At 33.4% G+C, this 17,929-nt stretch overlaps 1 protein-coding gene across 1 annotated transcript; it reads left to right on the top strand.

Annotated features, from left to right (window-relative positions):
* Positions 1 to 291: 291 nt before the first annotated feature.
* LOC127730365 (uncharacterized) lies at positions 292 to 17,485 on the top strand. The gene is made up of 10 exons (XM_052238739.1): positions 292 to 582; positions 2,745 to 2,922; positions 4,233 to 4,582; positions 4,894 to 5,118; positions 7,390 to 7,587; positions 10,285 to 10,381; positions 11,985 to 12,068; positions 13,813 to 13,940; positions 16,681 to 16,809; positions 17,166 to 17,485. The coding sequence occupies exons 1-10, from the start codon at positions 304 to 306 to the stop codon at positions 17,424 to 17,426; spliced, it is 1,929 nt and encodes a 642-aa protein (XP_052094699.1). The 5' UTR covers positions 292 to 303; the 3' UTR covers positions 17,427 to 17,485.
* The last annotated feature ends 444 nt before the right edge of the window (positions 17,486 to 17,929 follow it).

The following is a 17,929-nucleotide window of genomic DNA, read 5'->3' as shown; positions in this document are numbered from 1 at the left end:
AAATTCATGCTGAATATTGTGCTCGATTTTAGCCATAGTCGTTCAGTTCAATTCCTTTCCATTTTTAAAAAACCTACACTCGTACACTCTGGGAAAAATTCATGATTTGATCTTGACTTTAATAAAATGTGCTTACATCAAATTAAATTGTATTTAACATTATCGACAATAAGTAAATTTACATTATTTTATGCACCACTTAGTATACATAAGGTGACACTCCTTACAATGACATTGTCTCCCCTCCTAGCAAGAACATAAAAAAAAAATCTGATTTTCTTTTTCAGCTTACATTTCTTAGATATGTCCGATTTTGACTTTGAATTAGAAAATATCAATGCCTCTTCAGATCTAGTAACCTTTCTACCAGTAAGGGATTGCTATTCGAACGAAACCAGAATTAGATTACAGTGGAATATTGGAGATTCTTTTGATCCAGAAGTATTGGATTATGTAGGACTTTTTAATACCGAATGGAATTCAGTAGATGATTTCTTGGCATATAAATGGGCACCCCTTTACCCCCGACATGCTTACTCAATCAGGCGTAGATGTGTCCAGTTTATGGATGCTGATCTTGATGTAAGTAGAAACTTAACTTTAATTTGTCTTTATTATTTAGCATCATCAGTTTGATTTATTTAAATTCGTATTGCAAGAGTCATCATTATTCAATACAAAGGACATCATTCCTTTAGTGTTGTAACGTCCCTCTTCGGATTTAGATTCCTCTGTCGTCTCATGTATTCAAACGGACAGTGTACACTTTTCGTCCGAGACTAATTGTCATTAGACTTAAGTTACCAGTTATGATGATTAATTAATTGTACACTTTAATAAGAATAGAAAGAGATTTGGGGTATACACTTATGTTAATGAGACAGCAACTCATCGACACTTAAACCAAGACATCTAAACATCATCATACTCTCTTCAACAACAGACATATGTCTATACATTCTGGCTAACCCTACGGTTCGTTCGGATCTATAAGGAAAAAAACTTGTGAGTAATTATACAGATACAATAAAAGATATGCCATCAAAACAAAATTCACGAAATGTGACAAAATACATTAAGATATAAAAAAAAAAAGATTCACTGACGATGTTTCTGACTTTGAGGAAACAATAAGAATCAGCACAGGGTAACACTCAACTTTTATAATGGTACATAAGATAACAAAAACAAGTACAAGGGTGAAAAAGACATTCACTAACGTGGTTTCTGACTTCGGGGAAACAATAAGAATCAGCACAGGGTAACACTCAACTTTTATAATGGTACATAAGATAACAAAAACAAGTACAAGGGGAAAAAGACAACCAGTACCGTATATCAACTAATGTTTATACTTATGACAAGCAAGCTCAAAGTACTTAAACCTACTGGTATGAAATCGTACGTGCCGTCACACACTATAAAATCGATGACTGCAATTGATAATATAGACTTCGTAAAGAATACACGACACGATCAAGTGCTATGCTCAGAACAAACAAGACTATTAACATTTTAGTCTTGTTTCAAAGAATGTTGATATACAAGAGTACACGACGCAAAGATCGAACAGCAAACACAGTCAAGAGCAATTGGCAATTCTTAGACTTGTGAGTCGTTTAAATAATATAACTGCCTTGCTTGAAATACTGCTTTTTAAATCAAATTCCTACAGATGGGATCATAACTACTACAAAAATGTCTATAAATGTGACAAAATTTATTTTTGTCAGCATACAGTGTAGAGACATCAACATATAAACGGAGACAAACTTATTAAAAACGTTCAACGTAGCTTATCCAAGACTTTCAAAGACTTTTTTGCAAACAAAGGCATAGTTTATGCCACTATTTACATTACTTTGTCATAAATGTTGGATAACGAGTTCCTTTATGGTTCTAAGAGCACCAGTCAAAAGAACTGCACACGTTACGTTTACTTGATGAAGTATAATACGAAATCTGTCCGATTTCCGGTGTGATTAAGGAAGCCAATGCATAGTGGAAAGCATGTAGTGTTTAGAAGCAGTTTTCTGTTCAGTTTTTTTTTATTAAAACCAGTTCATCTACGATGTTTTTTTTTTCTGCAGAATAAATCGGTTTGAATGTCAATAATTTGTGATCTCAGTGTTGAGTGATTCGGTATTGTACAACATCAACTGGTACAAAAAGTTACCATGTGTATTCAATCTTTAATCAGTATAAATGTGTTATTTTGATAAAGAATAGATAAACAGAGATTATCCTCTTGGTCTTGAATAATGTAACTGCATTTTCCTTGTTTCACTCATTTACAAATTATAGTAAGTTCAACAACATTATAGCTGAATAAATATTATGAAGCAAATTATTTTCCAAAAGGTTTTTGTCAAAATGTTCATAAAGATAATGTAAATATATATTATCTGTTAATGGCACGTGACACGTGTCTGGTACGTACGAGAAAAAATATATTTTTATGGATTGTAAAAACAAAACGTCCTACACAGAGCAGTCAACACAATCTAATGTCAAACTTGCCCGAAGGTGTTGTTACCTTATTTTTAGTACAATAATTCGTAAACTGAAAATGACTCGGAAAACACTTATCATACCAGTGCGAAGGTAAAAGAGTTTTTCAAACAAAAGACGACAATAAGGACACAAACAATTGAAATGTTACACCAGGTTTTCAGCAATGCGTTGTAAGGTCTGTTTATTCTTAATTGTAAGTTTCTTAAAATCTTAAGTTTTTGTTAAATTAGCATGTCAGGATGCCCGGAGTAGATTTTGTGTTTCTGTATGTGGCTAAAGGGGATCACGTTGTTGGCATCAGTAACACATTCCAGTTCCGTGGATTGGCTGGCTATGAAGAAGACTTCTACTTTGATACATTAGAGAAATTAGCAGGCGCAAATCCAACAACAGAATCAAGGAAACGACGTATGTAATACATGAATTGATATTAAATATCACGATATCAAAACGGTAATTTATACCAAAAAGATATACGCAAAAAGAGGAAACTAACATTTTATGGCACTTCCCCAGTTATTTACAAAACAGAATCCAAAAAGGTGGGAAGTGTGATACTCGACAAATGAAATATATCAATAATCCCATATTTTTTCTTTCTAAAACATAAATATGATGATGATGGATGGAGTGCCAGATTAAATGCATATTCAGGACGCGAACATGTACATGTAATATGTATATTATCCCTGCTTTGTACTAGACCGACACACTGAGCCGGATTTTTAACATGCTAGTTCACAAGGTAACAGCCCACAGGAAGACATGTCATCCTACCCGGACCCATTATTCTAACTCGGAGTCGACCAGTCTTTCCTCTTACTCCTTAATGTCGCGTTCTTAGCCGGGAGAAGCAGCAAATACCAATTTTCAAGTCTTTGGTTTCGAACCTCCTGAACTCGAAGCGAACACGCTACCACGAGGCAATATTAAAACATTCAGTATAGATCGATTAAAATAAAACATTTTATTCCACTGCATGTTAATATTGATAGCGAAATCAACATTTGATTGGTTGAGACTATCCCACGTGTCTTCGAACAAAACTTCATATTCCCCTCTGAACGTCGGGACTTCCATGTGCGACATTACGCGCGGATAATGTTTACAACGTTTTGAACGTTTTTTTTTAGAGATAGTATAGTAGTTTCGTTTTCAAAATTATTTCAGTTTTATAAACAAAACAAAAAGAATAAATGAATAAATTTTGATCGGTACTGATTATCATTGTTAATATCGTGTTTAGTTATAAAAAAAACAAGCGGATAAGAAACAAAAAAATATGTAATTCAATATCTTATGTTCAGGAAGTAAAAAAAGTATAGGTAGTGGAATAAAACATTCATTTCCCTTGGCTTAAGGAGATATGAAAATTTGTTCACCCTCGAAAAGTCATATTTCCCTCGGGCGATGCACTCGTGAAATATGAATTTTCTTGGGTGAACAAATCTTCATATCCCCCTCAGGCACGGGAAATAAATGTATACTGTTCAAAGGTTCATTGTTAAGAACCTTCCAGCAAGAGTAAAGATTTAAAACAATAACACAATAAACAATCGTTTTTGTATATTTATAACTTCCCAGTTTTGGATGATATTGTTCGTCATATATAAGTTCATCCATATCCCTTTTTACGAATTTTAACGAAGTTTTGGGTTAGCTTATAAATTAACCTACAACAGAAACATGCAAAATTCTGTTTTCTCTTCAATTTACAGAAACCACTGTCAGTTTACCTCCAGGAGTACCATTGTGTTCGCCATCAAAACGAAGAGTTTTCAAAGAAAGAATATTAACGGTGTATAAAGATCACAAAACCTTGGCTTCAGACTTTAATCCTGCTCAAGCTTGGACTGAAAATTTGAACATTGTAAAGCAGCCTGTTGTTAAAGAGTATGATGACAATGAACAAGCTGTTGTTTCTTATGTCCCGGTTGTTCCGCTACAGAAAGATGATAACAAAGCTACCTCGGCACAGGTTGCTGTAGAGGGAAAGAACAAATCCTCTAACAAGAAGCTGATATATGACATCAGAACTCAGAATGCAAAATGGATCACGGAAGAATTGGTGAGTTGTGTGTACATTGACATGGTCATTTTATTAGATCCATTATATGAAATAGCATTTTTTAAGTTGATTTTATTGAACGTCTGTGTATGTTTTGCTTATCTTATTAGATTAAAGATTTTAAGACAGAAAATATATGCAGGATTACAGTGACAAATAAATTCATATCTAATGTGGGAAACAAAAACAAAAAGAATATTTCAAACTCCATGAACTTTTCCAAAGGTCTACATTATCATACCGCCATAATGATTGAAATAAATAAATTATGTTCCTTACAATGATATCTGTTTGGGCTCTTTCATTTTCAGGCATTGATACCGTACCCACCGTCTCCTCAGTGTATTGAATTTCCAATAAGACTACCATTACTTCCCGGACCACAAGGCATTCTAGAGATAATTACAGCTGGAGCTGGATCTTGTAAATTCTGTAGTCTAAGCAAGGTCGTCATATCAGAATTAGCACACCGTGAACAACTGCATGAAGCAACAATCAGGAACTTGAAGTCAAATCTAGATGCTGTGAAAGTAAAGGTACAACTCCTCGTTCATTTCTTAGTTGTGTATCTTCAATTAAACGAAACATTTCATTTGAGGGGTTGCATAGGAAGTTATCTTTGATCAAAGAATCTTTAAGATTGACGTTTTTCTTGCGTTGGTGCATCTTGAAATTTTAGATTAAAATTTGATATTAGATATATCTTAGTCCTAGATTGTAAAAAATATGTTTTTATCTCTATTTATATCTTAATTTTACTTATAATGAGTTTTTACATAAATTTCTTACTTATACCCTCATTTTTAGTTCGCCAGAATAAAGGGGGACTGTCTCCACAGCGCTTACGTGTGTGTGCGCGTCCGCAGCACGCATATCCCTAAATGACATACAATTATATAACTAAGTGTAAGGATACATACATCATAGGGAATATAAGACCTTCCAATAAAAATACGTCACTTTGAATTATAGTTAACTGTTCCTTGACTCCCGCATAAAGTTTTGCATCTCAGGTCAAATGCATCATATAGTTGAACGAAATCATGCGCCTATAGAGGAGCATTAAAGTGTTTTTTGAAAAAAAGAAGTCACTCTGGCCTACATATTACACCTCATTGAAGTTTGTCGAATCTTATTTTTGAGTAAATTTTCCACAAAGTAAGTGGCTAACTTATCATGTAACATTGTGCAAGGATGCTTTTTATATAGAACTAGCATATTTGTTTTAGAAAACTATGGCCGATGCACTCACAAACTTTACAATAAGGTCCGATTGATGTGTACGATGGACTTTTATGTATAGTTTGTGAGTGCATCGACCCAGTTTACACAATAATAACCTCGTGTGTGTTAAATCCTCATAATTTTCAAACCAAAATATTTTTCATTTCTAATCTATTTTAACCGTTCGTTAACCCTATCATTTCATTTATGTGTATTGCGCATGCAAATATCACAGTTTTTTTTTAATTGACATATAGTATAACAAACTCCTCACTCTTGTCTATGGCAGGACATTTAGTTAAAAAAATGTACCTCTCAAAAATATTGCGTGAATTTAAGATCACTGATAAAAATCGTTATCACGAACATATGAATCCGTTATTACGGATTAAATCCGCAAAAACGATGGTGAGGAAGTAGTTATCACAGATTCTGGTAATTCGTGATCACGTATTAAATTCAAGCCAATTTGGACTCGAGGCGAACTTTGTAATCATAGATAGTCTTTTATTTTCAAACGGTTGTGCCGTTAGGATTTCTTCTAGTGCACTTGTAAGTTAAGGAGGGGGTGGAGGATTTTAAAAAAATGAATGTCATGGCTTGGTAAGAGCTAAAAAATAAATAACCTTGCATACTGACACGGGATGAAAATGAATATTCTAAAGAACAAAATGCAGGGGAAACAGTTGTGTTCACACATGAAAATAAATTTTCGCGCAGCAAAGCCATGGAAAAATTTAAGCGTGCATAGCAACAGATGAAAATGAATAGTCAATCAGCAAAAAAAAAATCCTCCTCCCCAGAATATTAAATGGTCTCCCCCTTATCACATTGTTTCTATACTTAATATATACATATCATCAACAACAGTTTGTCCTCACGAATCCTAAGGCCACACACTGTCCACTGACATAATTGTTTAAACGTCTACCTTGACTTTTGTAATAAGTTCTTGCTTAATCATCGTTTTAATAATACTTAGAATATCTAATCCAATAATTGGAATATATAAAAATAATCAACGAGTGATCGAACAACACATGAATTAGCAATTGCGCGTAGCGCATGAGTCAATTACCAGTGTTGTTCGGTCACGAGTTAAAGATTTTCGACATTACTATTCTTGGTTTGGTTAAACTATAACTTTTTATATTAAATTTACTTTTAAATGGACATACAGTTAAAAATACAAGGAACCACATTTGTATGCATTCTCAGTTCGTTTTGATGCTACGCTATCGCCAACATCTTGACAATTAAGAAATAACCCATGCAAGCCATAGATTTGTTGAAAATTTTCATATGGCCTTGGTCGTTATATTCGAATTTTATCGCAAGAGTCAGCGTAATTTTTGACTCTTGTGGATAGTTGTCTCATTTGCCACCATACCACACCTCAAAGTATAAAATAATCGGCAGATTAAGACTAAGAGATCCTCTTAAGTAAACTCCTTTGGACTCTTCAAGCTCTTATTTTTAGCATGAACTTAAAACGCTCACAGGCCTTTATTGTTAAATTCATAATTGCTTCGTTTTTAATACATTTATCAAAATATGAAACTTGAAAGTTAAAACATATTTAGGAAGTGATTGTGAAGAAGAAGGAAAAGAGGCATTACAAACCGTTCCAAGGATCGAAGGAAGAACTGTTCTATAAGAAGAAGATAGGGGATCTGTTGAGGAAGAACAATTGTCTCTTAAAACAGGCTAAGCATTGGAAGAACGAATGTTTGATTAGTCAACGGGAGACAAAAAACATCAAGTTGACAGAGAATATTCAGGTACTGTAATCTCCTTGTTTTGTTTATAAAGTTATTTTATTACCTAATGAACAGAAGAAGATGTATAAGATGTAAGCTTCTCATATCTGAGGGGCATCAGCACGAAGATATGAGACGATTACATCTGATTTACATAGAAGTAATAAATAATTATTTAATCTTTTCTCTTGTTCTAAAAAGAGCAATTAGTTTTGATTAAACAATAAAAGTTGTCATTATCTCAAAATTTCCAGATGCAGTAACACTTTCAGAAGATGTTTTGTAGTTAGGGATTTGGAATGAAATCTTAATTGTGTCTATTTTTCTGTTATCAAATTAATACCTTATCTCTGCTTTTGTATGAATCGCTGCCTATCTTGTCTTTTCTGGTTTAATTGCAAAAATCTGAAATTTTTGCTGATAAATAATGGCACTTCTATGTAACATATATTATTTCAAATTTAACGAAGACAGGGAAACACAGCTACTTATTATGGTACTTCGATTCAATGTTTCTGGTACACCTGGTACTAACAGGTACTTGTCTCTGAATTTTTGCTTTACCTTTATATCTTTATACTACTAAACAATTTAGAGACTAGTGCCTGTGCTGGTACCAGGATTACATGATTCGTTGTTCCAATTAGAGATACTTTTTTACGGTCCTGACTAACAATGTACAAGTAGCTTAACTGTATTTCCCCGAATCTAGGACACCGATGTCACATACAAGCAAAAACAACCACCTTTTTAATATTCAATCAAATTTCCTTTGATCTCAATCAGTTGATTAGCAAAACTTCAGAGCAGAACTCTCTTTGAAAATGAAATAGTGTTGAATAAGGACTGAAATGACTCAATATTGGTAAAACAGATTTAGAGCTTCAAGATTATATCTTCGTAAAAATTACTGTTCACAGTCAATAAAAAGCTAGCCAAAGGTTTTAAATCTGCTGAAATCATGTCTTCTTATTTTCAGTTATTGAGGAGATTTCGCACGTCAAAGTGTAAAGCAGTTTAGAAAAAAACACCACCTTATGCAGTGCCAAAAGATATTTTTATGCCCCACCTACGATAGTAGTAGGGGCATTATGTTTTCTGGTCTGTGCGTCCGTTCGTTCGTCCGTCCGTTCGTTCGTCCGTCCGTCCGTCCGTTCGTTCGTCCGTCCGTGCGTTCGTTCGTCCGTCCGTCCGTCCGTTTGTCTGTCCCGCTTCAGTTTAAAGTTTTTGGTCAAGGTAGTTTTTGATGAAGTTAAAGTCCAATCAACTTGAAACTTAGTACACATGTTCCCTTTGATATGATCTTTCTAATTTTAATGACCCCAATTTCACGGTCAACAGAGCATATAAAATGATAGTGTGAGTGGGGCATCCGTGTACTATGGACACAATCTTGTTTCATATTAGTTTTGATTTAATTTTTTGTTATCATTTGATATGAAAGTGTACGCAGTAATGCAGTAAATGTTGGTATTAAATGTTCATATTCTTCTATAAAAATTGCAGATGATAGTTTTATTTTTTTTTCAAAAAAATGTCCAACATATGTTGAACCTTACATATAATAATATTAGTTACATAGTGTGCTAGTGACCTAATAAAATATATATGGGGTCAGTAAATTCCATATGGGGTGAGAGCGAAACTTTCCAACTAGTAGTTTTATTCCGAGTGCAGTCGAAAAGTTCCGGAAAAAAGTAGCTAGTTGAAAAGTCCCGGAACAATGTAGCTAGTTGAATAGTTCTGGAGGAACAGAACAACTAGTTACATCGTTCCGAATATACCATATTTCGTCCTTTGTGTAGAAAGAGGGGGAAGAATGAGTATCAGTATATATAAGAGCAAATCATTAATTTACAAGAATACCCACCGCACTGAAGGTGGTTTCTTTGGGGACAAATATGCAAAATTTAAGTTGTATTTCATAGCTCACATAAAACGGAATAAGTTGCATTATCATGCAAATTTAGTATTCATAGTACCCTCAAGAGAGGGAAGAATACCTCCCTCCTCATGTGGTTCTATGCATCAATTCTCCAAATGGAACTTTGTGACTGGTTGATAAGTTCCGTTGGAACTTTTGGGCTAGTTTGTCAGTAGTTCCGGTTTTGACTTATTTGCCAAAGAGGAACTTTGTGGCTAGTTGATAAGTTCCATTTGACTTTTGTAATCAGTATCTTGGTTTCCCTTTGAAAGGTTCAAATATAATATGTTGCGCTTTTACTTGCATCAATTCTCCAAATGGAACTTTCTGCCTGGTTGATAAGTTCCGTTGGAACTTTAAGGGCTAGTTTGTTCGTTCCGGCTTTGACTAGTTTGGCAAAAAGGAACTTTCTAACTAGTTGATATGTTCCGTTGGAACTTTTCAACTAGTCACTTTGTTCCGGTGGAACTTTTAAACCAGAGGAAGAACAAAGTAACTAGTTAATAAGTTCCTCCGGAACTTTTCGGCTAGCTAGTTCTTTCCGCCCGGAACTTTCCAACGTCGGAACAAAAGAGCATTTACAGTAACACCACTACTAATCGTGTATTGAAATAAGCCCCGCCTCCCTACTAACCTAATATGGAATATACAAGGTCTCCACGCGGACGCTTTTAACCAATCATATTTCTAGAAATGTATAGGAGGTAAGATATCCAACACAGCAGAAGCTTGTGCAAATTATGTAACCCCTCTTCGAAAATGCTTACAAATAAGATATATGATATTGTTTACAGATTGTACATGATGATAATACACAGGGAACGCAAACAGCAGACCATCTAATCAAAGAAGCTGTTAAAGCTTTGACTGAGAAACAAACAACAGATAGTGGTATGTTGTATTATCTATTCCATTCGTAACATTCTTCCTTACTATGTAGTTTGTCCCGCTGCTCTGTACAGCAATGTATTCGGGATTCGACCAGTGATTTGTGTCTTATTTAAAATTGTCAAACCATAAGTTAGGTCTTACACGGAGTTTCTAATTGATGTCAATTGAAATTTATCTTTTCATTTGAATACTAGTAACGATATATTTTAAATGTCTGGCATGGGCAAATTTATTTCGGATGCTTCTGATTTTGGTGTTGTTTCACACACCGATTATTAGTTTTAGAGTAAGTATGTGAACGGATTCATTTCCACGAGCCATAAATAAGATCTATTATCTTTAAAATGTGATGATATGTAGTTTAGGACAGTAAAACATATTGTAAACCAACGATAAGACCCTTTTCAAACCGAGCTTTAGTCATCACTATGTAAGCTTCTTCTCGTGAACAAGTGAAACACATCTCGAGAGTCCTCACAAGAGTTTATGTTTGACTGAAAGAAGTTTTTTGCTTAAAACATTGAGAAAATTTAATTGCTATACGGTGTGAACGATCCTTTGATGGTCCTCTACCAAACTTCTTATAAATTGGTTGACTAGTGATCTACAAGATTGTCGCGAAAGGGTAACATTCAAATCGTTGGAAAAAATGTAACCAAATTTTACTTGGAAACTTTTATGGTATTATGCCTAGAAGTTTGTTATATGATCTTATATCGAAGATGCCGCAAAAAGTTGAATACTTCTAAGTTTAATACTAGTACAAATGTATTTAAAGATTTTTCAGCAATTTCATATTTATCCATACAATCGGAAATTAATTCAGTGCTCTATAGTGGGCTTTTTAAAGAATAGCTATGAAACATTATCGAAACAAAGTAGGGACAATTTCCACTGAAATTATTTCACAGGCAGGGTCATAATCCGAGAGTTCTCAAAACCCAATGAAATTTGATCATTAAAGAGTCTAGATAAAACACATTAAAAATTTGACAACAATTTGAAATAATTTAATTTTGGATTTAACGCGTCTTCTGATTGGCTGACGGTGTTTTGTTTATCAGCTCATAGACAGAATTTAGTCATGTGACCTTGACGTCTTCAACGTTTTTTCATGATTTACTCCGGTTTAAAATGGAATTTAGAATTAAATTATAAGGAATGACTGTAATATTTTTTCTGTCTATTCGAAATAACATAAAAAATGTGGTGCACACTTTAAAATAACACGCTACGCGGGTTATTCAGTGTGCACCACATTTTTGATGTTATTTCTTCATAGACAGAAAAAATATTACAGTCATTCCTTAAATATACTAAAATCCTAATGTTGTTCAACAAGATTACAAATTTGATATGTTTTTGTATAAGTTTGCATCAAAGGACATCCTCAACCAACATGAATTAATTTGTATCTTAACCAGGCAGAACATACTTTTCAAAATGGCCCTGTCGTGAAATAAACTACATGATACTATCATAACTTTTATCGTTCAGCTGTTATAGCTACTCTTAAAGCTAACAGCATTGATAAAAAAATGAATGGCATTTATTTAAGACTTTCAATACAGTGATCTATTTTTTTTTTGGTACTTACTTTCAGGCTGCAACACTTTTAAATCGGAATACAGCTCTGATTCAGAAAAAGAGGAAAATGGATGGAAAATACAAAAATCCAAACGCATGCGTATGTATTTACAATCCTATAGTTTACCTGTCGCTTTTCCTAATGTGTAAAAACAACCGTGAGGTGTTTAAGTAGTTGGCGCTTGAATTCGGATACTTTCAGTCAATGATAAATTTGATACAATCGTGTTGATCAATCTTCAGTTTTCTATGTAGTATTTTATAGACTATTGTTTGTTTTTCGTTTTTTGCCATGTTTCTGTTTGATGGTCTTAGACTTTTCAATTATGATTGTTCCTTTAATCCAGGTTTAATCAACCATTTTCTACATAAGGAAATACACGTACCAAGTCGGGAATTTGACAGTTGTTTTCCATTCGTTTGATGTATTTGAGCTTTTGCCATTTTATAAAGGACTTTCCGTTTTGAATTTCCCTCGATTTATTTGAAACAAAGCCTATTTCACTTAATCATTAAGTAATTGGTCTTTTTTCTCCATTTTTTGTTATTGCTGACGAGACCTTAAGCAATCACCAATCAATCAATATGAAAAGGTTAATGATAATTTCTGGATACTTAAAACAACCATTCCCCCAAGTCATTTTGACTCTGGTGGATTGTTTGTCTTCTTGACAATCATACCACATCTCCTCTTTTAAATATAAAACGGGATGTGTAGAAAATATCTGAATTATGTAGGCGTAACCACCCACATCGGGGTTATTTCTTCATTTATTATGGTTTATCTTAACTTTTTGACAGAAATGGCTATTAACACCACGAAATATACTTTGAGCACAACCAGACCTGTGCAAAAAGAAAATTTTTGAAGCATAAAATAGATATAAGAAGATGTGGTATGAGTGCCAATGAGACAACTCTCCGTCCAAGTCACAATTTGTAAAAGTAAACCACTATAGGTCAAAGTACGGCCTTCAAAAGGACACTTTTAAAAAATAATTTACGTTTTTTTTTTGTGTAAACTATAGTAGATGGAGAGAAACTGTAAATAACAAAACATATCAGCATGACTAATTTTTCCAATCAGTCAATATCCATGAAATCGTCACTCAACTTTTTGCTCTGGAAAGATGGTACTATTTTTGATTTCTTTTTGCTGGAAACTTTTTGAAATCTTCTTATTGCAATGCATCAAAATTATGTAATTTGACAGGTGAGCGATACAGCCTCGATCTAATTAATACAAAATGCCTGTTTTATAGCCTTTGTCTATTTAAAATGTTTCTGAAAAGCATTAATTCGAACGCAGGCATCCCGACCTGTGTTCTGTTTCAACTTTGGTATAAATCAGAGGCAACCGTAGTTTACTGATGTTCAAATTAAGAAAATGTAAAAAAAGAATAAACTGAGGGAATCGCTTGAACTTCAAAATGAGCAAAACCGGGTGTGTCGTCAGAGTAAGTGTCTTCAGCTAGATGCATGCATCCTCTATATAAGAATCCAAATTACTTCAAATTTCACGGGAATTGGAAAAAATGGATATATTTACACATGATACGACTGTTCTAAAGATCTAAGACCGAGGTAATCTGTTGCTATTGAGTTGAGACACAGACACATCATATCGGACAACCAACTTTTTTATGATGACCGTAAAAATTATGAAGTTTCGATTTTAGTCTTTCTTCCTCAAAATTGTGTTGGAGCATTTTTTTTGTGTCGGGTACACACCCCTGTTATAGTATTTACATGTATGAGCGTAATATATTAATTGCGATACGATGGGACAGACGGCATGTTACTGGATATGGAATAAAACATTACGATTACTTTTTTGTTTAAAGTTCGCCTCCAGAAAGTGATATCTCAACAAAGTCAAACCATTCAAACTGTTAACAGAAATGTAGCTGTTCAACGTGCTGTCATTGACAAACAAGCAAAGCAAATAAAGGAACTTAAGAAAACACTTTCGGTAAGATAATATATATGTCATACCAAATGAAGAAATCAGTAAGGAGTCTGCCAATCGCACCTTATTATGAGTGGTATTTGGGTAAACTACATCATTTACATACCCAAATAACCAAGTGCCGCTCCTGTCTTTGGTAAAATAAGTTGTTCGGGTGTATGACATCATGTTAATGACAGATGCAGCTGAATATATTTATGCATTATAAACAACTAAACGCCTAATTGTAATTGAAAGAATACAATTCACCATATAAAATTCATGACTTGTCATTTGTGTCACGACTACTATAAATATTTGTTAACAAAGTTCTGATAACTGTTTTTTTTAGATAAGACGTTCTCTGTTATTTACTTGCTTTAGTATGATTTTTGTTCAGTAGTCAGTACTTTTGTGTTTACATGAAATATCATTGATATGATCATAATTATAAATTATCTGTTTACAATACTTACAATTTTTCGAAATACTAAGGATTTTCCACCCCAGGATTAGACTCCCTTAGCTGTAGTTGACAAAACCTTTCGGAACTTTGGGTCCTTAATGCTCTTCAAATTCTTTCTTAATTTGGCCTTTATAACTTTTTTGATGAATCAAGCGTTACTGATGAGTCTTTTTGTAGACGAAACGCGCGTTTGGCGGACACAATTTTAATCCTGGTATCTATCATATATATATATATATATATATAATGATGAGTTTATTTTTATCGTAGTTGATTACATTAAAGGGGCATTAACTGTCCAATTCGTATTCCTCGATTTGACTCAAATTCTCGTATTTAATTCAATATGTAACATGCTAGAACGTATATCCAAATGTCGAACAGTCCAAAAGAAAAAAATAACTTGCATAATGCATGGACTTGTTATAATATATCAGCATTTAGTGCGTATTTTTGACAAGACGTCATACAAACAATCATATAAATATAAATAGACAGATCGTAAATTGACGGCTTTTCTAGGACTCTTAAATTCCATGTCATATATTAAAAAGATATGTAAATCGTCGTTTAATCAGTATAAAATGACATGATTCTTCCTTTTGGTTCCCTTGGTTTGCTTTTCGATGTTTACCTTTTTTTTTCTTTTTGATAACTGAATATGCAGAATACATGCGCAACCCATCCCAAGCTAACATCAAATTAAAGTTCGTATGAATACGGATTCAAATGAGGTTTAATTATTGACTTGCAAGCAAATACTACATTAACATTTTTAAGCTGATTTTGACAAAATGGAATCAAACTGATAGCGAAATATTATTTCGATATTCCGCGTCATAAATTAAAACCTGGTATCTTTGCTGATTATATATAAATGTTTGAAACAAAACAAAAATATCATATTTTGAGCTTTTGTCTGAATCGTTGCTAATACCCTTTAAAATCTGAATAGCCACTGCAAGCTTTAGAATTTTTAATTAGTTATAAATAGCACATATACTCCATATGTAGGTGACGAATGTATATCGCTGATGATATTGATAATATGAAATACAAAATGTATAAAAATCAAAATACTAGTAGTATTCTTTGCCATGAACTATTGGTACATAAAGGATGTCCACATTTGTCGAAAATGAATGTCACCAAAGTCAACTTTGTCTTAGGGAATTGCAACCGCATTTTAAACTATCACTCAAAATGTATATTTGAATTACAATGTAGTACCATATACTGAGTGGTTATAGATGATGATCTTAGCTTGAACATAGTTTATTACTTTTGATTTTCGTTTATAAATTATGTGTGCAAGTTACCTTTAAGTCACTCGATAAGTCACTTTTACAACTACATGATTGGTGGCACTATGTTACGATTTTCCCTGGGATTGAACTTTTTTTCGTAATTTTAAGTCAGGCAAAGTTGACCTTTTATATATGGATTTGGCTATTGTTTTTGTAGGTCTGTTTGTTTACATAGCTCTTCAACTGTTTCGATTCTTATGCATCCTTGGCTTTCAAATATATGGATTGAGCGTTCCTGATGAAGGAAAAATCCAGAAAAGTGCTTCGGAAGCATGAAATTTATAACTTGTTGTATTCATTTTTCTATAACTAAAGATAAAATAAAGACTTCTGGAGAAGTTTAATGAAATACCTAAGTTGTCTTTCTTTTAACAGAAAAAAACTGTCTAAATGTTTTCAATGTCTCAGTAGTTTTTTAACCTTGCAAATCATTTACATTCTTGAATTGTAAACTGCAACTTCTTAATTTGTGCATTTTTGATTTTTTTTTGACACTAGGGATACCTGAGATTTTGATTTAAACTGTCAGACGACTCCTTTCATTTGCCATAAAATGAGGATTTTTACCAAATTTTGCGATTTTGGCTATCATCTAAAACAAATATAAATGTAGTAGATACATAGAAAATGTTAAGGACAAAGAATGATCAGCAGGATCTACAAATAAGTCAATGTGGCTAAAATCGTCAATTGACTCCTTATAGCAGTTTTTGCCTTTGCATGATGATTTCACCAATTTTAAAGATTTTTTTATGTATGGAAACTATAGTAGGTAAAAATAAAAGAAGCAAATATGGTCACCAGTATAAGATATAAAAATAAGTCGATACGGCCGAAATAGTGATTAAATGCCTTAAAAGAGTCACTGAATGATGATTTTTCCCCCAATTTCTGCTTTTTGGCCAGAAACTTTCGGAAATATTCTTATTGAATTGAATTTTATAACTACCCCTATCATTACTATTCATTGATTTAAAATGCCTTCTTAAAGAAACAAGGCAAGGCAAAGACAACGGCTGATAGAAAGCTAACAGAAATGACAGAAAGAGTCAGAAGTATCCTACGTGGTCGCTTTAAAGAAAAGCAAGGAGAATGGAGACAATTTGCCAGGAAGATCAATGTAAGTTCTCCTTTTCTTTTTTCTTGAAAGCATTTTTATCTGTATTAATTTACTTTGATATTCGATTTATTTGTGGGGTATTTACAGGAACTGTGGTCTCATTAAAGTTTATCTGCTGGGTCCATGATATATATGTTTTTGTCAAGTGGCTTTCAGTTTGATTGATATGAAATAAAGATTATTTCCTGCTTTTTCAGCTATAACATTTTCACAATTTGTCACGATGCGTTAAATCCAATCTAAACTGTTTGAACTACGTTTATTCTGATTATATTTAGACTAACAGATCTTAGTGTATCAGATATACTGTTTTAAATCTTATGCACATTCCATCTTCTCTCATTTATTTCAACCAGAATGGACCAATCCAGGAAATCAGACCTATGGGAGCAACAGGAGCAGCTACCCAACAACAGGAGGCCATAACAAAGCAACCTCGGCCCTTTTTGGGGATCAACTCTACCTCTATACTAGGATTACCACAGCGTATACCAGGCAAATCTGAACGTATATGTACAACTTGTAAAATGGTGTTCTCTCCAAATGTCGACCCCCATGTCATAGAGGAACATACAGTTTTTCATCAGATGTATACTAAAAAGTTCCATGCTGACTAAATGTGTTGACAATAACTCTACTTTTTCTACATTGTTTTTATTTTTGCATTTAAAATAAAAATCCATTACATAGTTTAAAATAGAATTTTATCATATTTTAAACAAAATCTTTATACTTGAAACAGACAACTTATCTCACATAAGAGCAGTCTTCAGTTATAACAAGTTACAACATTAAAAGGAGAAAGTACGGACATGGAGAGGGTAACGGTGGATATCAATTACTCAAACGGTTATTTCTATTGTCGAACAATTTCTAACATTTTCTAACAAGAGTTTTACTGCAACTGAAAGTATCTATTACTTGAAAACTAAGGAGTTGTGGTATGATTTAAAATAAGCCAACTATAGGTCACTGTACGACTTTCAACAATGAGCAAGGTATGCCGTGTTTTGTAATTTTATAATTTTAATATTAGGTAGTATATTGGGACGACAGTGGTTTGCCAATGTTCAAGTCTTGTAAAGGAGCGAGACCGGATGCGTCGACAGGGTACGTGTCT

Source organism: Mytilus californianus, unplaced genomic scaffold (assembly GCF_021869535.1).
Source record: "Mytilus californianus isolate M0D057914Y unplaced genomic scaffold, xbMytCali1.0.p SCAF_2, whole genome shotgun sequence".
NCBI lineage: Eukaryota > Metazoa > Mollusca > Bivalvia > Mytilida > Mytilidae > Mytilus > Mytilus californianus.
Note: the sequence above shows the minus strand (reverse complement) of the source record. Positions and strands in the feature narration are given on the sequence as shown.

Coding starts and splice junctions, on each gene's coding strand:
- LOC127730365 (XM_052238739.1), top strand. CDS start 304: ATGTCCGATTTTGACTTTGAATTAGAAAATATCAATGCCTCTTCAGAT. Junction 12,069..13,812: donor ACAAAAATCCAAACGCATGC/GTATGTATTTAC, acceptor TTTTGTTTAAAG/TTCGCCTCCAGAAAGTGATA. Junction 13,941..16,680: donor AACTTAAGAAAACACTTTCG/GTAAGATAATAT, acceptor GCCTTCTTAAAG/AAACAAGGCAAGGCAAAGAC.